This window comes from Littorina saxatilis, unplaced genomic scaffold (genome assembly GCF_037325665.1).
Source record: "Littorina saxatilis isolate snail1 unplaced genomic scaffold, US_GU_Lsax_2.0 scaffold_1595, whole genome shotgun sequence".
Taxonomy (NCBI): domain Eukaryota; kingdom Metazoa; phylum Mollusca; class Gastropoda; order Littorinimorpha; family Littorinidae; genus Littorina; species Littorina saxatilis.
The window spans coordinates 1-24,229 of NW_027127160.1; the positions used below are offsets into that span (position 1 = coordinate 1).

At 39.1% G+C, this 24,229-nt stretch overlaps 1 protein-coding gene across 1 annotated transcript; it reads left to right on the forward strand.

The window, feature by feature from the left end:
- Window positions 1–6,374: 6,374 nt before the first annotated feature.
- LOC138955634 (moesin-like) lies at window positions 6,375–19,229 on the forward strand. Its single transcript, XM_070327201.1, has 5 exons — window positions 6,375–6,501; window positions 7,907–7,991; window positions 9,121–9,216; window positions 16,961–17,071; window positions 17,474–19,229. Exons 2-5 carry the CDS (start codon window positions 7,926–7,928, stop codon window positions 18,032–18,034), a joined length of 834 nt encoding a protein of 277 aa, XP_070183302.1. The 5' UTR covers window positions 6,375–6,501; window positions 7,907–7,925; the 3' UTR covers window positions 18,035–19,229.
- Window positions 19,230–24,229: the final 5,000 nt, after the last annotated feature.

Below are 24,229 nucleotides of genomic sequence, written 5' to 3' on the forward strand. Positions count from 1 at the left end.
TTGTTAAAGGAATGGGCGTTTTGACTCCAGTTGTGTTGATGCAGACATATAAGTCAACGCCAACTCAGCCAAGTTCCTTTCATTGTCTCAGTACTATTTCTATACCTGTCCACTACACAGACCTTAAGGTTATTATAATAATGAATTTTTTTTTCTTCTGAATTTAAGGTTTCAATGTCATAAAATAATCTTCCTTCTTGGTGTTGTGTTATACATGCACAGATCTATTTTTGATGTTTGTCTATACTACCCATCATAACTGCCTAATAACTTTCTTGTGAAGACTTTTTTCTACAAAATATTTTCAGAAAGGGTGAGACTGAGAGTGATGTTTGAACATTGGCAGTTCAAATGTAATCTATCACCCAAGTGACAGGTTGCTTGTTTGAGTGAAACAGTGATTGCCTTGCGTGCAATGGATTGCTACAATTGTACATGAGTTAGTGTCTATACAATGGAACCTGCAACACAGACACCCTGAATATCAAGTTCCGCCTTCTATGGCTTCTGAGAAGAATGACATGTGCACCGACACCGTTTGGCGTGCGATAGCAAAACTGACTGTTTTGGATACAAATTTAATTGTTCTTCCAATGACATATAAAATTATGTTCAGTTTTATCTGTTCTGATGTTTTTGTCGATTAACGCAGGAACCTTGTTTTTGTCAATTTGATTTTTGTGGGATGTCTGTGAGGTAGGTTTCACTGTATGAACACACTACCTCATGAATAATCAATTTGTTTTCTGAATATGGTTTTGGAATGAATGGCCTTTCCAGTCATATAACTGCACTCAAAAGAATCTGCCTAGATTTTTTATGATGGGTGGTATACAGTGGCCCTTGCCCTTGTGCGCGCGCGCGCGTGTGTGTGTGTGTGTGTGTTTGTGTGTGTGTATGTGTGTGTGTGTGTGTGTGTGTGTGTGTGTGTGTGTGTGTGTGTGTGACTTGAGGCGAGGAAGCTCGAGTGTATACTGCTAGTATTAGTGAATGTATTTTTTATACTTATGCTGTCCAGTGTTGTTTTTAAATTAATATTGTTGATCAGTTTGTATAAATGATGCGTTTGCTGGTGTACATGGCTGGATTGAAATGTTTCTTAACCGCAATGTCATCACAAATTCCCAACCTTGGGCAATTAAAGATTCTGTATTCTGTATTCAAACCTCCAACTAATGCATTGCATATTGTCTGTGATGCCAGAAGGCTTCAGCAACCCTACTACTTTAATTTAAGCGAAGTACTCTTATGCTTATACAAATTGAGAAGATGCTATCTTTTGTGAATGTGATTGTTGTCAGTACAATAAGTCACATGTTTTGTTTCTGTTGTGGACAGGAGGTGTGTTCATTTATAAATATACGAAAGTGAATTTGAAGCTCCCCCTCCCACTTTTGTCAAAATGAGAATCATAGCAACAGGAACAGATGTGTTGTATATGTGATCGTGTTTGATCTGCTAGATTTTGATTTCTATACAATATATCAGTGAATTTCAGCATGGGAGTATAGCTTTGACCGTCCCTTCCACTTAGTTTGTCCATCTATGTGCTGTAGGTCAGAATTAGAGAGGATACTATCGAGTAGTTGTAAGCTTGTTTGATGTCTTGCTTCAGTGTTCACGAGGAGTAACCATACACTGTGAACGGGGTGGGGGTTGGACAATCAAAAATCAGCAAGACAGTCTGATGTTTGACGTTGGTAGAAGAAAGAAGGCTTTACTTGAGTGTTGTTGGATATGCTTTGGTTCCGCACATTTGTACATCCCCCCCCCTCCCTGTACCGATCGACAGGTGATATGGTTTCCAACGGAGGTCCTGATTTTAATCAATGTACCCTCCCCCTACTGCAATGATGTACGTGCCCCCTATAGAGAAAGGACTTGGTTTAAAATGTACCCTCCCCCTACTGCAATGATGTACGTGCCCCCTACAGACAAAGGACTTGGTTTAAAATGTACCCTCCCCCTACCGCAATGATGTACGTGCCCCCTACAGACAAAGGACTTGGTTTAAAATGTACCCTCCCCCTACTGCAATGATGTACGTGCCCCCTACAGACAAAGGACTTGGTTTAAAATGTACCCTCCCCCTACCGCAATGATGTACGTGCCCCCTACAGACAATCAATCAATCAATCAATGATGCTTATATCGCGCATATTCTGTGGGTACAGTTCTAGGCGCTCTGCAGTGATGCCGTGTGAGATGAAATTTTATACGGCCAGTAATTGCAGCCATTTCGGCGCATATTTACCTTTCACGGCCTATTATTCCAAGTCACACGGGTATAGGTAGACAATTATTAACTGTGCCTAAGCAATTTTGCCAGGAAAGACCCTTTTGTCAATCGTGGGATCTTTAACGTGCACACCCAATGTAGTGTACACGGGGGGGGGGGGGTGGAGTTCGGGCACGGAAGAGAGTCTGCACACAAAGTTGACTCTGAAATAAATTTCCGCCGAACCTGGGATCGAACTCACGCTGACAGCGGCCAACTGAATACAAATCCAGCGCGCTACCAACTGAGCTATATCCCCGCCCCAAAGGACTTGGTTTAAAATGTACCCTCCCCCTACCGCAATGATGTACGTGCCCCCTACAGACAAAGGACTTGGTTTAAAATGTACCCTCCCCCTACTGCAATGATGTACGTGCCCCCTACAGACAAAGGACTTGGTTTAAAATGTACCCTCCCCCTACCGCAATGATGTACGTGCCCCCTACAGACAAAGGACTTGGTTTAAAATGTACCCTCCCCCTACCGCAATGATGTACGTGCCCCCTACAGACAAAGGACTTGGTTTAAAATGTACCCTCCCCCTACTGCAATGATGTACGTGCCCCCTACAGACAAAGGACTTGGTTTAAAATGTACCCTCCCCCTACCGCAATGATGTACGTGCCCCCTACAGAAAAAGGACTTGGTTTAAAATGTACCCTCCCCCTACCGCAATGATGTACGTGCCCCCTACAGAAAAAGGACTTGGTTTAAAATGTACCCTCCCCCTACTGCAATGATGTACGTGCCCCCTACAGACAAAGGACTTGGTTTAAAATGTACCCTCCCCCTACTGCAATGATGTACGTGCCCCCTTCAGACAAAGGACTTGGTTTAAAATGTACCCTCCCCCTACTGCAATGATGTACGTGCCCCCTACAGACAAAGGACTTGGTTTAAAATGTACCCTCCCCCTACCGCAATGATGTACGTGCCCCCTACAGACAAAGGACTTGGTTTAAAATGTACCCTCCCCCTACCGCAATGATGTACGTGCCCCCTACAGACAAAGGACTTGGTTTAAAATGTACCCTCCCCCTACTGCAATGATGTACGTGCCCCCTACAGACAAAGGACTTGGTTTAAAATGTACCCTCCCCCTACCGCAATGATGTACGTGCCCCCTACAGACAAAGGACTTGGTTTAAAATGTACCCTCCCCCTACCGCAATGATGTACGTGCCCCCTACAGAGAAAGGACTTGGTTTAAAATGTACCCTCCCCCTATACACACTCTCCCCTTCTAATTGTGATTGATAATGGGCTTTGAATGGTAATCAGGTGAAAAAGCTGTTGGGTTTGCTATTGTCAATGTACAGCTTATAATTATCATGTAATTTGTCATGGTTGTCAATAATGTACCCATTCCCTTCCCTTGTATTGCACCCCCCCCTTTTTTTGTGAAAATGTCTGGAGAGAATGCTTTCAGATTTTAGAGAGAAAGGACTGGTTTGAGATTGACTGATACATATGATTAAGGATTTTGCAATGTATTTGCTGCATGGCAGTACATCTTGGCTATGTATGACAATAACTAGTACATGCACAACAGTAAAATAAACCTCATTGGCTGAATGTGGTGATGTAGCAAACTGTTCAGTGTTGTTCTGTCACTGTCTGGATTTTGTTTTTCACTGACAATAAGGACTTTTGAATTTAAATTCTTCCGCCATAAAAGAATTGAAGAAAGTGAACCAGCTAAATTTCAACATCTCAGTACCATCACACACATTGTCTCATAGTTAGTTACCAAAGGTAGCATTCACCAAGCCATCAAGAGAAATACATGTGCGACACAACAGATTGCAGTGTCCCACAATTAAAATAGTAAACTAACTAAACACAATCTTAGATTGTAGGTCACAGAAATAGTATAGTACAAACTGCTGACTGTACAGCGCAACCCCCATTTAAGACCAAGACATATTTAATAAAATCAGGTCTTAAAAAAGAGGGTTTCTTACAATGGAGGTAAATTGACAGGTTATTAACAGAAAGCTGTAAAGAAAGGGTCTTAAAATGGGTTGTCTTTAAAAACAAAATTGGGGTTCGGGTCTTATAAGGGTTCCACTGTAGAATAATTAGCTTTGTTATAAAGAGTTGTGCTGAATGCTGCCAATTTATGACAACACAACAATCAAACTCAATTTCTATCTACAAATTTCGACTTTTAACCTCTAACACCCAATAAAAACACAACCTGAGGGGCCGTATCAAACGGTGAGTTAACTCCTTACAAGCAATAACACCAATAAGGGGCCGTTTCAAAAGCTTCCCTGAATGGGAGACAACACTGTAACGACTTGAGTGATCAGTTCCCTCCCTTAATAGAATTCTTTACAGTTCTACAGTTGCATTGCACATCGGTTTGGTCGAACCCCGGTCGCAGGGAAAGGTGAAGAATTGTGCCTTCGTTCATTGATATGAAAAGATTCCTTGAACAAAAACTATTGTCATCATTTTCACGAGTTTTCATTCACAAACACCTGAGAAATAAATCTCATGTTCCCCATGAAACAAATCGAGGTGGTGAATGGCTTTGAGCTTTCAAGTAAAACGTGGATTGTCAGAGTAAAAGCCAATCAGGCTGATTGTTTGATGTGTGGAACCATCGCGGCTTTGGATTTGTGTTTCCGAGGACAACGATTGTAAGCATTCACTCTCAAAAACCCAATCAATGTTGATAATTACCGCGGCGACTCATGGTCAATTTGGAACTTATCTCTGTAATCGCAAAATCCACAACGAAAAGTCATAAACACTTAAAAAGAAAAGAAATATGCTCAACACTTACTGAACTCACACGTATGATAGCAGCTCTGTACATTTTCAGACTGGAAGAAAAGCGTCAACAAGCTACGTTTGACGTCACATACAAGGTTGACGTGTCAAACTGTTGCTGCACTTGTTTGGGCGTGGCTATAAGCATAGTGACATGAATTTGATTGGTCAGTATTTTTAGGCAAAGCACATGTTCTCAGCAAACAGAAAACAAAATATTGGAAGCGTGAGTCACGCTACCCGAAAATAAAATCTTTTTTTACATATATTTTTTTCTATAACTTTTTCCCCATGGTTCATTCATCATCTGACATAACTTTTTAGCGAAATCTAACCATAAGATTATTGAAAAAAAGCAAAAATGTAGACGACCACCTTTAACAAATTAATGTTTTTATAATGAAAATTAGTTGTTGTGTCTTTCATTCGGTGTTTTATTTTAAACACACACACACACACACACACACACACACACACACACACACACACACACACACACACACACACACACACACAAACACAAACACACACATAAAATATATGGGCTAACACGCAACAGCTGTGTTTATTTTATTTTATTCGGTGACACACACACATACACACACACATACGCGCACACACACACACACACACACACACATACATACACACACACACACACACACACACACACATACACACAGACATCTGTGTCTAAGCAGCGTGTGGGGTACACGTAACTGTTGGGGGAAGAGAGTCTGGTCTGAGGCAAGAGGTTTTAAAAACTTTTTTTTTTGTATAGCACATATATCTTCAGGAAGTTTAAAATTATGATATTTACGATATTTGAAATAATGTTTGCAATGACATAATCATGCGTGCGTGTGTATGTGTGTGTTTTTATGTGCGTCTTTTCCTCTTTTTTTCGCTCACACTGATTTGTTTCATTCTTTTAATAAGTCTTTGTCTGTTGTCACCATTAAATCAATGTGTCTATGTATGTATGTACAGCAGTCATTTCTGGCGGATATATGTAGAATTGTGTTTTTGTTGATTTCGATGAGAACGTCAAGGCCTGCCTGATTTAAACACACACACACACATACACACACACGAACGCACACACAGGCACACACGCGCGCGCGCGCACACACACACAGGCACACACACACACACACACACACACACACACACACACACACACACACACACACACACACACACACACGCAGAAACATATAGCAACATTTTAAACATCTTTGGCTTTTTATAAACGTCGGTTGGTTTCCGTTTTCGTTTTGCAAATTGTGAACACATTTTCCGTGCGCCTGTATCAGTTTGAACAGGTCACGTCAGATACTTTTATTTGTACAGTAACTGGGTTTGATACGTCATTTGAAAGAAGTGCTTTTGTCGAATGCACGCTTGAGCACGTTTAGATGATCACTGAAAGCGAGTTGCGGGTATGTTTGGTTTTACTTGCTTGTGTGTTTGTTATGCTTCCTTATTTCCGTCGTTTTTGTTTTTATTTCTTTCATTATTTTGTTCTTTCATTCTTTTGTTCGGTGTTTGTTTGTTGTGTGCCTTCTTGCTTTGTTTCTTTGAAATGCCCACATGTTTATCACGAACTGTATTGGTGCTTTTAACATTTTTAGAAAATAAAGGGGAAAGAAACTTCTTTGCGTTATGTCAATGTTTTTAGAAGATCCGAGTTAAAAGTAGAAAGAATTACAAAGAAGAGGCAGACGCATACAGGCGACAGAACGACAGGAAAGTGGAAGACCTGGCGGAAAAACTCAGCAGACTAGAACTATTTATGACAATTGCTCTTTTTTGATTGTTGACTGTAGTTATCTTTTCACTTTGTCCTTGCTTAACCATCGCCATGACAAAAACAAAGTTTCTTGGTGGAATAGCAGAAAAATGTAAGTTAAATTGTCTATCAAAACATGACCCAAAGTAAAAAAAACTCAATCGCTTTCGAGAGAAATAGTCACAAGACAGCGCAAAAGGATCAAATGTCATCGTCTCCTGTCCTTTTGTATTGGTGACACCTTTCTTTCACAATCCGACAGGTACCAACGAGAACTAGGTGGCGGTTGAACAAAATCTTTTCACGCACTCGTCGATTACAATATCATATTGATTTTTTTGCCCTGGGCTTTTTGTATTGGGTTATACTTATATAGCAAATGCATATCTGTACCGTTTTTGACGAAGTACTTGTACAGGCGATCGCACCTTTTACCGCCTCTGTTTACTGCCATTCTAATAGATTGAGAATAACGTTAGCCACTTGACATGACATTACATTCTTTAACATGTAGATAATGAAATTATATAGTTTGCCCTCAACGTATTGAGAATGACTATTCTGCTTCTTTGGAGTGGTGAGCAGTAAATCCTTCCCGATACATAATGAAAAATAAGAATTAGTTTCTTCATTTGCTAAATAAATTATTAACAGATCTCAAAATGCATCAAACACAATAAGAAGGACAATTGTCGCATGATTAAAGAATAACGACCCTAATGATTGCCAAGTTTTGGGGTAAAATAGTATGTTGAGTAGCTTTGTATTCTTCTTTTGCGCTTAAGCAGATAAAACACAAAAATTCCCGAATGAGCTTTTTTTTTAACCTATAATTCGCAGAATCTTCAGTTTTTGAAGATACATACAATGAACCCTAATTCAACAAGTATAATGCTATACCACTGAATTTTCTTAGACAATATTTTGTCATGTAACGTTGTTCTTTGATGGGGTCACAACGTTATTTTTTCTTCTCAGGTATATTTTTGAGAGGTAAGCGGATTGTATTGAATTCCATTAGATGCTAAACCTGAGGTGTCTTGGTCTGTGTCCAGGTTGGTGATACTGATATCCATGGAATCTTCGTTGGAAGAAAGGAGGGGAAGCTATCCACTTCACGTAGACAGCTTTCAGCTAAAGGTAACGGTAACCAATAAAATCAGTTACCTGCAGTGTGTTATACTTCTGTTTGGCCACACAAAAGACCAGGGTCATAAATATATATTTCCCTCGTTTTAACCTAATTTCTTTAAAGAGACCAAAAAGCAATGTTCTCACGTTAAAATGACGAACACGGAACGAATAACAGCGACGTTTCGACCTAAGGGTCTTCTTCAGGCACAAAAACACAAAAATACACACACAAAAAAGAAGAAGAAAGACGATATAACAGATAAAGAGGAGAATAACTGACAAAACAGCTGCACTGCACAAACCAACAAATGACAAAGACAGAGAAGCAAGGGAAGCTACTCGAGGGGAAGCCAACAATAACACAGGCAAGAAAAAAGAGTTGAAAAGCGGCAGTTTTGAGGTCTGTAGACCAAACACAATGTGGGTTTGTACAATTTCTTTGTTAAAACTTGTCTTTTTTTCGAAATTCTATTTTCACTATTTTATTTTACACACTTTGACTTTAAATCAAAGTGTTTCCTTTCACATAATATGCCCTCTTGGGGTTGTCAGATGATGGTGGTTTTCCATACCAACAGAAGCTACCTCTCCGAGAGTGGTTTGCTTTTTAGTTGGATACCATGGGTTGACAACTCTCGCCATCTCTACCATCAGACCACTGATGAGAATCATTAGTGTCGAAACACGTGTCTGATCTCGTTAGTAAAACAATGGTCCTCCTCTGGATTAGATTTCTCTGTTGATACGCTCTCCCCTCCGGGGTGTTAGCTTCTCTTTGAAATCTTGGTCCCGTCCGAGGAGGGTCTGATTTCCCCAATAGGACTATCTATGAAGGGACACCTTTCTCTCTTTTGCTCTGCTAAGAGATTTGTAAAATCTCGGAAGTAAGTCTCTGCTGACTTTTCAGTTGTTTCTTTCACAACTTTGTATATTTATAAAAGAGATTATTTGAATACACACGTTACTTTTTTTTCCGTTTTCTTTTCGAACAAACGTTACTGATTGTTACAATGCTAACACCACCTCTCAACGATTTCAAATGAAGTTGAACTAAGACAGAGCGCTAGACACACAAGTCACACAAACACACGCAAACACACCTTCTGAACAACATTTCGGTATTTTTGTTTTGCAGAGAAAAGTTAACGACTTGGGGACAGGATTTGATGACTTGAATGCCCGTGTGGAGACTCTTGAACACTCTTCACCAGATGAGAAACGCCAAAGAGAAGTGATGTTTGGTTATCTTACACACTTTCTTAGACAGACGTACATATAAAACACAGACAAAACAGCCACACAGACAGACATACCTACACACACATACACACAGAAACACACACAGAATCACACACTGACACACAGACACACAGACATACATACACACACACATACACACACATACACACACACACGCACACACACACACACACACACACACACACACACACACACACACACACACACACACACACACACACACACACACACACACACACACACACACACACACACACACACACAGAAACAAATAGCAAAGTTTTAAACATCTTTGGCTTTTTTATATTTAGTCAAGTTTTGACTAAATATTTTAACATCGAGGGGGAATCGAAACGAGGGTCGTGGTGTATGTGCGTGTGTGTGTCTGTCTGTCTGTCTGTGTGTGTGTGTAGAGCGATTCAGACTAAACTACTGGACCGATCTTTATGAAATTTGACATGAGAGTTCCTGGGTATGAAATCCCCGAACGTTTTTTTCATTTTTTTGATAAATGTCTTTGATGACGTCATATCCGGCTTTTCGTGAAAGTTGAGGCGGCACTGTCACGCCCTCATTTTTCAACCAAATTGGTTGAAATTTTGGTCAAGTAATCTTCGACGAAGCCCGGACTTCGGTATTGCATTTCAGCTTGGTGGCTTAAAAATTAATTAATGACTTTGGTCATTAAAAATCTGAAAATTGTAAAAAAAAAAATAAAAATTTATAAAACGATCCAAATTTACGTTTATTATATTTAGTCAAGTTTTGACTAAATATTTTAACGTAGAGGGGGGAATCGAGACGAGGGTCGTGGTGTATGTGTGTGTGTGTGTGTGTGTGTGTGTGTGTGTGTGTGTGTGTCTGTGTGTGTGTGTAGAGCGATTCAGACTAAACTACTGGACCGATCTTTATGAAATTTGACATGAGAGTTCCTGGGTATGAAATCCCCATACGTTTTTTTCATTTTTTTGATAAATGTCTTTGATGACGTCATATCCGGCTTTTCGTGAAAGTTGAGGCGGCACTGTCACGCCCTCATTTTTCAACCAAATTGGTTGAAATTTTGGTCAAGTAATCTTCGACGAAGCCCGGGGTTCGGTATTGCATTTCAGCTTGGTGGCTTAAAAATTAATTAATGACTTTGGTCATTAAAAATCTGAAAATTGTAAAAAAAAATAAAAATTTATAAAACGATCCAAATTTACGTTTATCTTATTCTCCATCATTTGCTAATTCCAAAAACATATAAATATGTTATATTCGGATTAAAAACAAGCTCTGAAAATTAAATATATAAAAATTATTATCAAAATTAAATTGTCGAAATCAATTTAAAAACACTTTCATCTTATTCCTTGTCGGTTCCTGATTCCAAAAACATATAGATATGATATGTTTGGATTAAAAACACGCTCAGAAAGTTAAAACAAAGAGAGGTACAGAAAAGCGTGCTATCCTTCTTAGCGCAACTACTACCCCGCTCTTCTTGTCAATTTCACTGCCTTTGCCATGAGCGGTGGACTGACGATGCTACGAGTATACGGTCTTGCTGAAAAATGGCAGCTACTTGACTAAATATTTTATTTTCGCCTTACGCGACTTGTCTTATTCTCCATCATTTGCTGATTCCAAAAACATATAAATATGTTATATTCGTATTAAAAACAAGCTCTGAAAATTAAATATATAAAAATTATTATCAAAATTTTTTTTTCGAAATCAATTCAAAAACACTTTCATCTTATTCCTTGTCGGTTCCTGATTCCAAAAATATATAGATATGATATGTTTGGATTAAAAACACGCTCAGAAAGTTAAAACGAAGAGAGGTACAGAAAAGCGTGCTATCCTTCTCAGCTCAACGAATACCCCGCTCTTCTTGTCAATTCCACGGGCACTGCCTTTGCCACGGGCGGTGGAGTGACGATGCTACGAGTATACGGTCTTCCTGCGTTGCGTTGCGTTCAGTTTCATTCTGTGAGTTCGACAGCTACTTGACTAAATATTGTATTTTCGCCTTACGCGACTTGTTGAAAAGTCGGGTGGTTTCCACTTTACTTTTGCAAATGTTGAACACATTTTCCGCGGTTTCCGTGTTTTCCGCTTTCACACACATACGAGGTATGATCCAAACAAAATGATCAAATGTGATTTTCGCACAGACTGTTCGGCGTATCTGGCCCAAAATACAGCAGTCATTAGAACTACTCTCCTCCTACATCAATGAGGGCCCCAAAGGGGGGGTATCATCACGATCACGGGAAGGGAAATTTTAGCTTTCACGATCACAGTTACCTTGATTTTTGTTTTCACGATCACAAACACCTTGACGAATAGAGGATCATAGAGTGATACAGCTGTGAAAAATGTACGTTGAAAATAAAATGCTTTGCAATAATGCCCATCACGATCACGAAAACAAATGACGATCACGATCACGAGACTTGATTTTTTTGTCATCACGGATCACGGGCAAAGTCCCATCACGATCACAGAAAAGGAAATTTCGGCAATCACGGTCAGAGAAAGGTCAAAAAACGCCAATTACGATCACGATTTTAAACCCTTTGGGGCCCTCATCAATGCAAAGTCACAAGTGTCTAAGCCAATCAGAAGAGGCCTTAAGGTGGCCTTCTTTGGGGTTGCCCTTGAGCTCTGATTTGACGGCTTTTTTAAGGTCCTGGGTGCAGTGAAACTTGTTGGCAAAAAGTTTGATTTTCAAAGAGGGTATAACCAGAAATCATAAGGGGTGTAATATGGTCTGAAGAATGTGTGAGGCAAACATGGGATCAATTGGTCTTTTAGGAATGGAGTTACGGCCCTTCTTTTGTGGAGACTGACAATTGTTCATGAAGGAGAAGGGCAGTCTGGGTTTCGCAGTTTGGTCGCTGACTGCTAAACTCGTAAGTAAGTTTGGGTAAAAAGGTTTCTGCATAGTATGTGACAATGACTGTGCTGTTAGTAGACAGAATATCGACAGCAACGGGACCTTCGTCGTCAAAAAATACAGCGAATAGCCCTGTTTCTGCTTTGAAAACCTCGCTTACAAATGTGATGCATCTCCTCATTTTGGTCTCGACACGCTTTGTTTCTGTGTTCTCTGGTACTAAAGTAGAAGGAAACCAAAGTCTGATAATCAGTGACTACAGTAACAACAAAATTGGGTCTACTGGGTTCACAGCGGTTGAGCAGATCGCGTGCAAGAGGACCCTGATGCTCCTTCCGTTCCTCTGTCAGCTAATGAGGCACCCATTTTGCGGCCAGCTTTTGAAGCGGAAGATCATTGAGTAGAATTCTCAGGACTATTCCATATCAAAGTTTAAACTTTGCACTCTATACTCGGTCTGGGTGGCCGAGTGGTAAACGCACTTGCCTCGGAAGCGAGATGTTGCGAGTTCGACCCTGGGTCAGGGCGTTAGCAATTTTCTCCATCCTTTCCTAACCAAGGTGGTGGGTTCAAGTGCTAGTCTTTCGGATGAGACAACAAATCGAGGTCCCTTCGTGTACACTACATTGGGGTGTGCACGTTAAAGATCCCACGATTGACAAAAGGGTCTTTCCTGGCACAATTGTATAGGCATAGATAAAAATGTCCATCAAATATCCGTGTGACTTGGAATAAAGGCCGTGAAAGGTGAATGCTCGCCCTAAATAGGCTTGAGCTTTGCTGGCCGATGTGAATGCGTGATATATTGTGTAAAAAATTCCATCTCACACGGCATTAATAGGTAACATGCGCCTTGAGTCGCCTTGTGGGGTGAGATATGTGCGCGATATAAATTCTCGTAAATAAAAATAAAATGAATATACTCGCATGTACACTTTTTAATCTTAGTTCTTAAATTTTGACACAGCAGCTACATTATTCTCGTTTGAAGCGCTCTTCGGAAGTTTTTTTGGCTTGTCAGAGTTATTCCCCTTTTCCCCAGTTTTGATTTCCCTTTTCTTTTGTCAGAGTGTAGAATATGGAACAGCTTTGATTCATGTAACGTCTTCAGCTTTGTATACATTTTCTTTGTACCATCATCCAGCTTCACTCTTTCAAAGAAGTGAAGATTGTCATGGCGCTTGACAAAAAACTCCGTTTTGAAGCACAACCCAAAAGTGACGTATTTTAAAACCTCGTCATTTATGACGTAGTAACCTAATGACGTCATCTCTTAGAGGTATACCAGTTAAATGGTTGGCCTTTCAAATAATATATTACTTTTTATGATCAGTGGTCTGAGACTTGTATAATCGCGGTTTGATCATTTTGTTTGGATCATACCTCGTAAACAAGTCGCGTAAATCAAAAATACAACATTTAGTCAAGCTGTCGAACTCACAGAATAAAACCGAACGCACTGCATTTTTCACCAAGACCGTATACTCGGAGCGTCGTCAGTTCACCGCTCGTAGCAGAGGCAGTGAAATTGACAAGCCAGAATAGCGCGGTAGTACTGGTTGTTTTCTGTACCTCCATTCTTTTTAATTTTCTGAGCTGGTTTTTAATCCAAACATCATATCTATATGTTTTTGGAATTAGGAACCGACCAGGAATAAGATGAAAATGTGTTTAAATCGATTTCGGAAATTTAATTTTAATAATAATTTTCATATTTTTAATTTTCAGAGCTTGTTTTTAATCCAAATATAATACATTGATCTGTTTTTGGATTCAGAAAATTATGAAAAATAAGATGAAAGTGTTTTTGGGTCGTTTAAAAAAAGAAGAAAATTAATTACAATTTTCTGATTTTGAATGACGAAACTAATTAATTAATTCTAAAGCCTCCAAGCTGAAATGCAATACCAAAGTCCGGCCTTTGTCGAAGATTGCTTCGCCAAAATGTCAATCAATTTCATTGAAAAATTAGGGTGTGATAGTACCGCCTCAACTTTTACAAAAAACCGGATATGACGTAATGAAAGACATTTATCGAATAAATGGAGAAAAACAAATGTCTGGAGATATCATACTAAGGAACTTTCATGTAAAGTTTTATGAAGATCGATTTAGTAGTTTATTCTGAATCGCTCTACACACACACACACACACACACACACACACACACACACACACACACACACACACACACACACACACACACACACACACACACACACACACACACGCACACATATACACACACACACATTCCACGACCCTCGTCTTGATACACCCTCCTATGTTAAAAAAAGCACATAGTTGAACATACAAAAATAGGCACTGCCAAATGTGTGTGTTCTTCAACATAACGTCGCAGGTGATATCCTTGCAGTCTGCTAATTGCTTGTTGTAAATCATAGTACTTGCTATGATGACAAGGGTCTCAGAATTTACAAATATGTTTGTTTTTGGAATGTCGTTCTTGCTGCTGATATTGTGAGTCAGGTGTACTAATTATAGGAAATGAAATTAGTATATTTACTTTTTCAAATACCTATCACAAGTTCTCATAGAAACTGATTTGTTTCCATTTTTTAACTGAATTTGACCCCGCCGTAACATTGAAAGTTAACAAGGTCAACTAGACTTGCATCAAGTGTGAACATCATCAAGGGCTAGTGAATGAATACTACAAGTTCATATCACTGTCCATTGGCTCTATTGACGCCCGTTTTTAATCGCACGCTTCTTTTTATATAATAAGCCGTCCATAACCTTACCTTGCCTCGAACAGTAAGATAAAGAGAACAGTACACAGAACGGAGAGATTCGGAAACTCGAGTCGAGTCAATACTGATTCCCACGCTCAAGAACTCAAGTGTAATATTTGAAGTTTCAATCTTTCCCGCCAACCGTGCGACAGAATAGCTCAGTGGTAAAGCGCCCGATCGCTTTTCTTTACAATGGTTGTCACGGATTTGATCCTCTTCGACCACAATTTTTTTTAACTTTAAAACAAATAATTCATAACTCGTAATTCTTGTATTTTATTCAGTATATTCATTCCAAACGTTTTAGATGATCTAATGAATCAAAATAATAATAAAGTTGCATAATTATTTAGTACTTCCGGCAGCGGATAATTTCCCCAGAATAACCCATTCTATTTTTCAGTAACATCGGCTTTTGTGAAACGCCATATGGGTATCACCGCGACTACATGTAATGATGAGATCAAGAAAACGTACACAACACAAATACGAACGGGGAAACTCGGGAAACCGATGAGTCGACACATGCTCGAATGATAGTTGAGCACTTCCGGGGCAGTTCTGGGGCTATAGATGTGTAAAGTTTAAGAGTTTAATCTCATAAACATTTCAGAAAAATTCAATGTTATTTTTTGTTTGGTTCTAAACCATAAAGGTCGTGACAGGAAAATTGGTAGCGGATTTGGAAAACAATATCTTCACTTCCATTGATCGTTTGTATCAAAACTTGGCGGCACAGTTTGTTGATGCTATTAGAAGCAATATATATGCACGGAGGGCTGAATTGTAATGCACACGTTGGTGGTTATGACATACATAGTGACAGCATAACAGTTGTGGCACTTGTGACGTAATAGTTTTGGCAATTAGAATGTTGCCTCTATTACACTGTAACTTGTCTAACTTTATTGGTAAGGTAGATTTCCTTCAGCACAATCATTCGAAAAGGTTTTTGTTGTTGACAGCTTTACCGTACAGCCATGCGCAAAGTATACGCGTTTTTGACAGAGTGTGCCGCGGTCTTACTAAAACTTAGGCTACGTTTTTGTCAACTGTATCTCCTCAAAAAAAAATCGTTGCTAGTCAGATGCACAGTAATAACTTAACATAGAGTCAGCTTGTTTGAGCAATACACGCCACGCAGAACCGCGCGCTGTACATGTTTCTTTTTTTTTACAATGCATCATGTGATTCGAGGTAATGATATGTACTCCCAACTTTGCGTCATTTTTAATTCTACTCCGTTTTGCTCATATCTATCGACACGTATCATTAACATCAATAAAACCTCCTATGTAGGTTGCCTTCTATCTCTGAGCTCCAGTTTCATTTTGGAGTTGAAGAAGAGCTAGAAACAGAAGAAACCCCAAATGACACCAGCTTCTTAGAATTGATGCGGTAGGGTTACCGTTGAACCAGAAAGAGAGGTTCACGAAATATTTTAGGCTTACAACGATACAATACAATACAATACAATACAATAACTTTATTAATCTCTAAAAGAGAAATTGCATTGCTGAGCTTTTGTGTCCGTAATAAAACATACATACAACATTCAAAAATAAACATTTGTTTTTTGTCATTCATACATTCTTGTGTTCTTATACATTTCTTCAATTCATACATCAATATTCTATCATAATTATGTACATACATTTATTCTCTTTTAACAGTCTGTCTTCAAACGCATCTCAGAGAGGGAGGCTAGAGATTTGTGTTGTGCACTCAACTTGCCATTTCCACGACAGTTATTAAAGCCATAATGTTTTAACATCTGACAAATTGTCAGCATACTTGCACTATTTTTGAAGGCAGATTAATTAGTCTCACGTTTTGTTTGTTTGTGGTTGTTTTTTCTTTGGCAGAGAAATTCCTCTTTAATCTCATAGATTTCATCAGGACATACATAAACGAGTTAACGGTCCTTGTAAGATCATAGACCAATATAGTAGGTTTAGATTTGTTACATTCTAAAAATAAACGTTAAATGTGTTTGGGGTGTTTTTGTGTATCTTGAGACGGGTGAATTATGCAATAAATAAACGATTTTGACTTGTGTGTTGCATTTGCAGTTGGAGAAGTCAAAACAAGAAGTCCGCAAGCTGAAAGAAGAACTGAAAACCGTCAAGACGGACCTGGAAAAGATAACAACACAAAGCCAAAATGATCAAACAAAATTGCAGGTACACAAAGTGTGTGTGTGTGTGTGTGTGTGTGTGTGTGTGTGTGTGTGCGTGCGTGCGTGCGTGCGTGTGTGTGTGTGTGTGTGTGTGTGTAAGTGTGTGTGTGTGTGTGTGTGTGTGTGTGTGTGTGTGTGTGTGTTCTTACATACTGCATCACAAGTCCCGCAACTCTCGAGAGTACTGTAATATAGACTTAAGTTAATCCATTGCAAAAAAAATATACTGCTGATTGTGACACTTTTGGCAATTTCGTCGGGACTTTGTGTTATCTTTGGAAAGATTTAACAATGACTTTCTTAATACAAGGTGGTTCTGTGGGTGTTAATTCAACATAAGAATAGATTGAATATTCTGTTATTGGACAGATGTTCTGACGTGTTGCGACCCATTCGTTTATTGCAGGATTGTCAGGAAAAGATACAACATTTGGAGATAGAATTAGAAGAGAAGAAAGCAAACGTTCGGCGACTAGAAGAGGAAATGGGAGGCGTCAAAGAGGATCTTAAAACGACCAAAGCTGACCTCCAAAAAACTGCAGTAGAATCACGTGCTAATAAAGAAGACCTTGCCTCAACAAAGCAAGAACTCGCTGCCACGAAGCAAGAACTAGGTGGAACAAAGCTCAAACTTGACCAGCACACAGCAGATATTGAGTATTTGAAACAGGTTGTAACTGCTGGTCAGCACAGAACCCCAGGAGCCACCCAACCTATCCAGTGCACAGAGCCACCTCCAGACAATGCAGGTGCCCAAGCTATGGTTGAATTAGGACAGAGAGGACAACGGCAGACACGAACTGATCAGCCCCGGCATACAGGACAGCCGCAGCGAGAAAGGAGAGAGCAAGCAGCTGTCCAGAATCCGCAAGCACAGCCACTGACTTCACGTCGAGTGCGTCAAAGCAGCTTCCCAATACCCAATCCTTCGGATAAGCCAGTAAAGTATATGCCTGGTAAAAAGTAGAAAATCTATCAAGTGTAATAACGATACAAATCAGTGTAAGTAACTGCATGAATGGCATAGTGAAAGGGGGACCGAGGCGGAGATGTTTGTTTTCCCTTGTCATCTTCCTTAGGCCAAAAAAAAAAAAATAGGTGTGGTTACGGTAACATAGCCCCAAAAAATAGGGTAGGTAGGTAGGCAATCACTTTTTTTTTTTTTTTTTACTTTTTTTTCTAATGTGTACAAATTAAACCTACTTGACAGGGAAATAAGTGTGCGACTCGGGTGCTTTCGCTTTCATTGCGTTTTTTGCACTCGTTTTTTTTGTTTTTTTTTGTTTTTGTGACAAATGTAATAAAAAGTTATAGGATCGGCCCCTAAAAATAGGGTAGGTCGGGTTACCGTAACCACACCTATTTTTTTTTTAGGCCTTACACCAATCGGAGGGAAAATGAGAGCACATTTAGTTACCACATGTATTATATAGCAGATGTACTCACTACTATCCTGTTTTTGTGTGTGTTTTTCATTTATTTTTCTCCACGAATCATTACTACGGCTTAGACTCTGTATTTTTACTACAATATCTATAGCACATTTAATGTTTGCTGACACCCACATCTAAACTACCCGCTGCAAATGCGATATTCTATTTTCCAAATCATTATGCAGTGTTACTGTTTATCATGAATGAAAACAAATCCTTCTTTCTTTCGTTTTCTTTTGTTATAGAAGTTAACCTCATGTTTAAAAATATTCGTTATATTCAATTGTTATTTTTGTTTGAAACCATTTGTGTGAGACAAATATATCATTATTTGACAAGATGTATTGAAGATTCTAAGAGCTGATAAACACGGTTAGCCGCTTTCTGACTCAAATACCTGAACGTGTAGACATTATATTTGAAAGATCATCGAGTATTATTGAACAGTGTTATACCATTAGAATTAGCACGAGATTAACATAATCTGTGTAAAAGTGATCCCAGTGAGAAAAAAAATGCGGTTAAATCGAATGATGATTGTCATCAGAACTTTTTTTCTTCTTTTTTTCTGACACACTTTGAAATAAAGCTTAAATACATTTCTTTTACTGTCTTTCGTAACATTTAAGGGTGTTGCTCTCTCTCTCTCTCTCTCTCTCTCTCTCTCTCTCTCTCTCTCTCTCTCTCTCTCTCCCTCTCTCTCTCTCTCTCTCTCCCCCTCTCTCTCTCTCTCTCTCTCAGTCTCTCTCTCTCTCTCTCTCTCTCTCTCTCTCTCTCTCTCTCTCTCTCTCTCTCTCTCTCTCTCTCTCTCTCTCTCTCTCTCTCTCTCTCTCTCTCTCTGCGCTCTCTCTCTTTGGCTATAATGTACACCTACCCTTTTTCGGATGAACAAACAACCATTTAGATGTGTCATGATTTAAATGCAATGTATTGCTTGTTTCATTAATTTACTTTTAAATGCAATGTATGGCTAAGAGCATTGTATTTGTTTTAAACTTTGTTGCGTCAGTGCAATCTGCTCTTTACCGCTAGATTCACACCAATGAACTCGCAATTTCCCTCTATACAATGCATTTTGTGTACATAATATGTATAGTAAGTTCTTACTTCACTTATCGGTTAAAATGTAGACGTGTTTTGTTTGTCTTTAGTTATTCCCTCTTTAAGGCGAGGGCTGGATGTAAAAAAGCAAATCACTGCTTAATCTATTACCCTCGTTAAATAAAGAATCCCCATGATTTGTACATTGAAAAACGTTTCTTGTGTTCGAAATTGTTTCCCTCTCCCCGAACTATCGCAATGAACTATCAAGTTTTGGCGAAGCAGCCTTGCATGCAACTGAGGTAAAAAAAAAAATAAAAAAAAAGTTTTGGCGATTCAACTTTCTGAGTTCTGAGCTCTCTCTCTCTCTCTCTCTCTCTCTCTCTCTCTCTCTCTCTCTCTCTCTCTCTACTCTCTCTCGCTCTCTCTCGCTCTCTCTCGCTCTCTCTCGCTCTCTCTCTCTCTCTCGCTCGCTCGCTCGCTGTCTCTCTCTCTCTCTCTCTCTCTCTCTCTCTCTCTCTCTCTCTCTCTCTCTCTCTCTCTCTTTCTCTCTTTCTTTCTTTCGTTCTTTCTTTCTTTGTCTGCAAGAGAGTTCCAAGTAATGTTCGCCGTCCTGGAAACATAGCGCAAATTTCAAATGCTTCAAATGAGAGTGAAAAACCAGCAACATTAATTAAATATTGTTTTAAATGAGCACCAACATCTCCACAACAAATAACGGTGTAAAACGTGACTATGTTCGCACCATGAAAAAAAGCAAGTACAGCAGGCATTATACACACATGTAAACACGATTAGAACCTCCAAAACGCTTGACATTTCTAAAGTGGCTTAAACAATTGACCGTTGCGACTCGATAGAAAGAAGCGTCAACATGTCGTTCAAATCCGGACTTGACCTATAAAATAAAAGTCTCGCGGCCTGCGAGACTTTACGTCGCTATCACATTTTGAGAGTGACGCAAAGTTGAGTTCCACGTTCTTGTTTCGACAAGGAAGATGTGAAGCACTGATCCTGAAATGAGAACAGGCAGCTAAGGCAATCCTGCAAATGTTGAGTCGGGAGTTTTTTTTAATTTTTTTTTTATAACAAACATGGTAACAGTATTTTCTGTTTGCACACATACTCTCTCATTTACATGCGGTTCAGAAAAACTTGTACATTATACAAAAGGACTAAAAATAGTCATACGTGAAAAAAATATACGTGTCAACATGTGTAGCATCAAAATGATCATATGTCCATATATTGATCTTTTTTTTTTTTAAACAATATTCGCATCATAATGTATGGCTGTCTTTACATTATATCAAAGAAAATAAACAATAATTTGTTTTTAATTAATAAAACTTCAGACTAACGAAATCTCAAAACAACATGATTTCCAAAAATAATTTCCAGTGTTAATCGTGAATCGGTTTTTTTAAAAATGCTTACGCACATCTTTGCGATTAAAATAATGTGATTAATCTTCTTCATATTTTTGCTGTTACTTTTTATACCAAAAAGCACATCTGTAACATTCAACCTAATTCTTTCACCAATGTTTACTAAAATGTACATTTCAATATATTTCCAAAACCTGAGCACTGTTGGGCACTCAAAGAAAAAATGCTCCAATACATCAAGTTCATCCTTACAATATGTACAGTTTTTATCAGCCTTCACTTTCATTTTACACAATAAAATATTAGTTGGATAAATGTTTTGCAATATTTTCCAATGCAGTACACGTAATCGAACTTCACTAGTGACATTTCAAATCCTAATTTTCTTCTCCAAAATCCTTCTGAGCAGGGTTGGCTGTAATGTTTTCCTACCAGAATCTTTCGAATTTCTTTTACTGATTTAACTTTTTTCCCACAGAAGGTCGGAATGTCACAGACTGAACAATTTACATCGTTTATATCGACATTTCTTAAAAGGAGATGTACAGCTATTCGAACAACATTGTACTCAAGCAATCTATTTGCAGTGTAGCCAGTTCTTTCACACACTTCTTCATAGGTAGAAAAACGTCCATTCTCACACACATCGCTCACATACATTATACCACTTTTAATCCAATCCGCAAAAAAGAGTGGGTTTCCTTGACAAATTATATCTTTGTTGTTCCACAACAAACCGGAAACAGAATTACCATTATTATCAACTTGATTGCTATCAAGCCATGCCTTCAACACAGCGGACCAAAATTCCGATTTAATACTGTCCAATCCTTTAAATGGTTAGCTATTAATGTTCGCAAAAAAACACTCAAAGCGACTCCCAAAACGGAAAAACAGTGCTTTTGGGAGCCATGACCATTTCTGGTCTTCATTAGACAGAGTTAGCTTCACAACCCAGCTTAACAAAAAAGGAACACTGCATCTGACGCAAATCAATCATATTTAATCCACCTTGCTTTACAGACAGACAGACAGAGGCAGACAGAGACAGAGACAGAGAGGCAGACAGAGAGAGAAACAGAGAGAGAGAGACAGGCATAGAGAGGGGACTAGAAGGCCAAGACCAACAAGTGCTGTACTCTTGTATTTACGAGACGACGACAGTAACTGGTTGCATTGAACAAAAGTGTACACATGACTATAATATTTGCTTCATTGCCACGGCCATCGTAAAGACGTGAGACATTACTTTTTTGTTCTTTTTTACATAACAAAAAATCAGAGAACCGGCCACCTAAAATAAAACCGTAAAGGAAAATATACAAGCGTTTACTTTAATCTATGGAGTACTCTATTGTATTGTCGTTCCACTTGTCTTAACCACCCAGGAAGAAAGTAGTCGTGCTAGACAACGGTGCATTGACTCCTCTGCATTCTTTATACATTTGCTTAATCGATCTGTTGGAAAAAATACAGCAAAAGACGGTTGAACTGATCTTCAATGGGTCTATGGGGAGGGAGACACTCTAATCTCTCTCACTCACCCCAAGAGTATTATTTACTTAGCTAAGCCGTGCAGGTGTTCCTGAAAAGGTATGTTCGGCAGACAAAAGAACGCGTTGCACCAGCTGTGAGTCGATATTGAATTGCAGTAAAGGTACAACTTAAACACACACTACAAACACAGACACACGAAGACACAGACACACAAAGACACAAACACAAGACAAGACAAGACAAGACAAGACAAAACAAATTTAACGAGGGTAATGGCTTGTTTTTATCAAGCCTTCGCCCACGATCGAGATGGACTAAGCTAATAATTATACGTTAAATAAATGTGAAAAAAGCGAGAAAAAAAAAGAAAAAAAAAGAAAAAGAAGCAGACAAATATTGCAGGTATAATAACCGTCGCATTCACAAGACATGTCATGAAATCGATAAACTACGAATTTATCTACTAAAGCTTGTGAACAGTATAATAAAACAAGGCATCAGAAACATTCGTTCAGGCTAAACGAGAACGAAATCTACCATGGATAAGAAATGAAAAGTATCTATCTTTAAAAGTCTTGAGATTGACGAAATGTCTGTGAGTGTATGGCAGTGAAGATACAGAAAGTGAATACGATTACGAATTCGAGAGAGAAAGAGAGAGAGAAAGAGAGAGAGAAAGAGAGAGAGAGAAAGAGAGAGAGAGAGCGAGAGAGAGAGAGAGCGAGAGAGAGAGAGAGCGAGAGAGAGAGAGAGAGAGAGAGAGAGAGAGAGAGAGATAGAGAGAGAGAGAGAGAGAGAGAAAGACAGAGAGAGAGAGAGAGAGAGAAAGACAGAGAGAGAGAGAGAGAGAGTCAGAGAGATAGAGAGAGGACTCAGAACTCAGAACTGTAATACACAAGGATAAAGGTTTTAAGCTTAGCCTAATCTTCCAACCTGTCCTACAAACAAAACACAAAACATAGCAGCAATAGCCTACATCATTAAACGGGGCCGTAAACAGGCAGTTTAGTTTCAAGAAGAAGGGAGAGGGGGTCGCGGAAGTACGCATTCAGATTCACTACACATGCATAGAAAATGAAAATACTTGAGGTCATTGCATACATAATCGGAATACTGAATAAAAACTAGATTTCAGGGGGCAGTTTATATTCTCATCAAGTGTGTGTGCACCCACCTTTTAAAGGAGAGAGAGAGAGAGAGAGAGAGAGAGAGAGAGAGAGAGAGAGAGAGAGAGAGAGAGAGAGAGAGAGAGAGAGAGAGAGAGAGAGAGAGAGAGAGAGAGAGAGAGAGAGAGAGAGAGGGAGAGAGAGAGAGAGAGAGAGAGAGAGAGAGAGAGAGAGAGGGCTTTCCCAACAGTCAAACATGTCTATAACGACAACCCAAGGAACCAACGAAAAATGGTCCTTTAGACAGACAGGTGGTTGATATGAAAAGATGAATTACACAGGAAATACACAGAAACCTCGTGCGGGTTACTTCAGTGGTTGTAAAGAGGAGACCTATATAGATACAACAAGAGCATGCTTTGTCCTCTGCTTTTAAGCTATTATCACTACAGACACGGGCAGGCTGGAAGAGTGCATACATTCTATGTAAGTACACGTTGTGATTATACAATGCCATAGTCTTGAAAAAGGTTTCACGCAAAAATAGTACATTCAAATCTTGCATTCGTCTTGAATAACACACACGGGAGACACGCACACGCACGTCTGTAAAGCACGACAAACTCAGGGGAATGCATTCGCCGGTCTGACTGTGTAACGCAGAACAACATGGCAATTATGCTTGAAGATCCTTGAC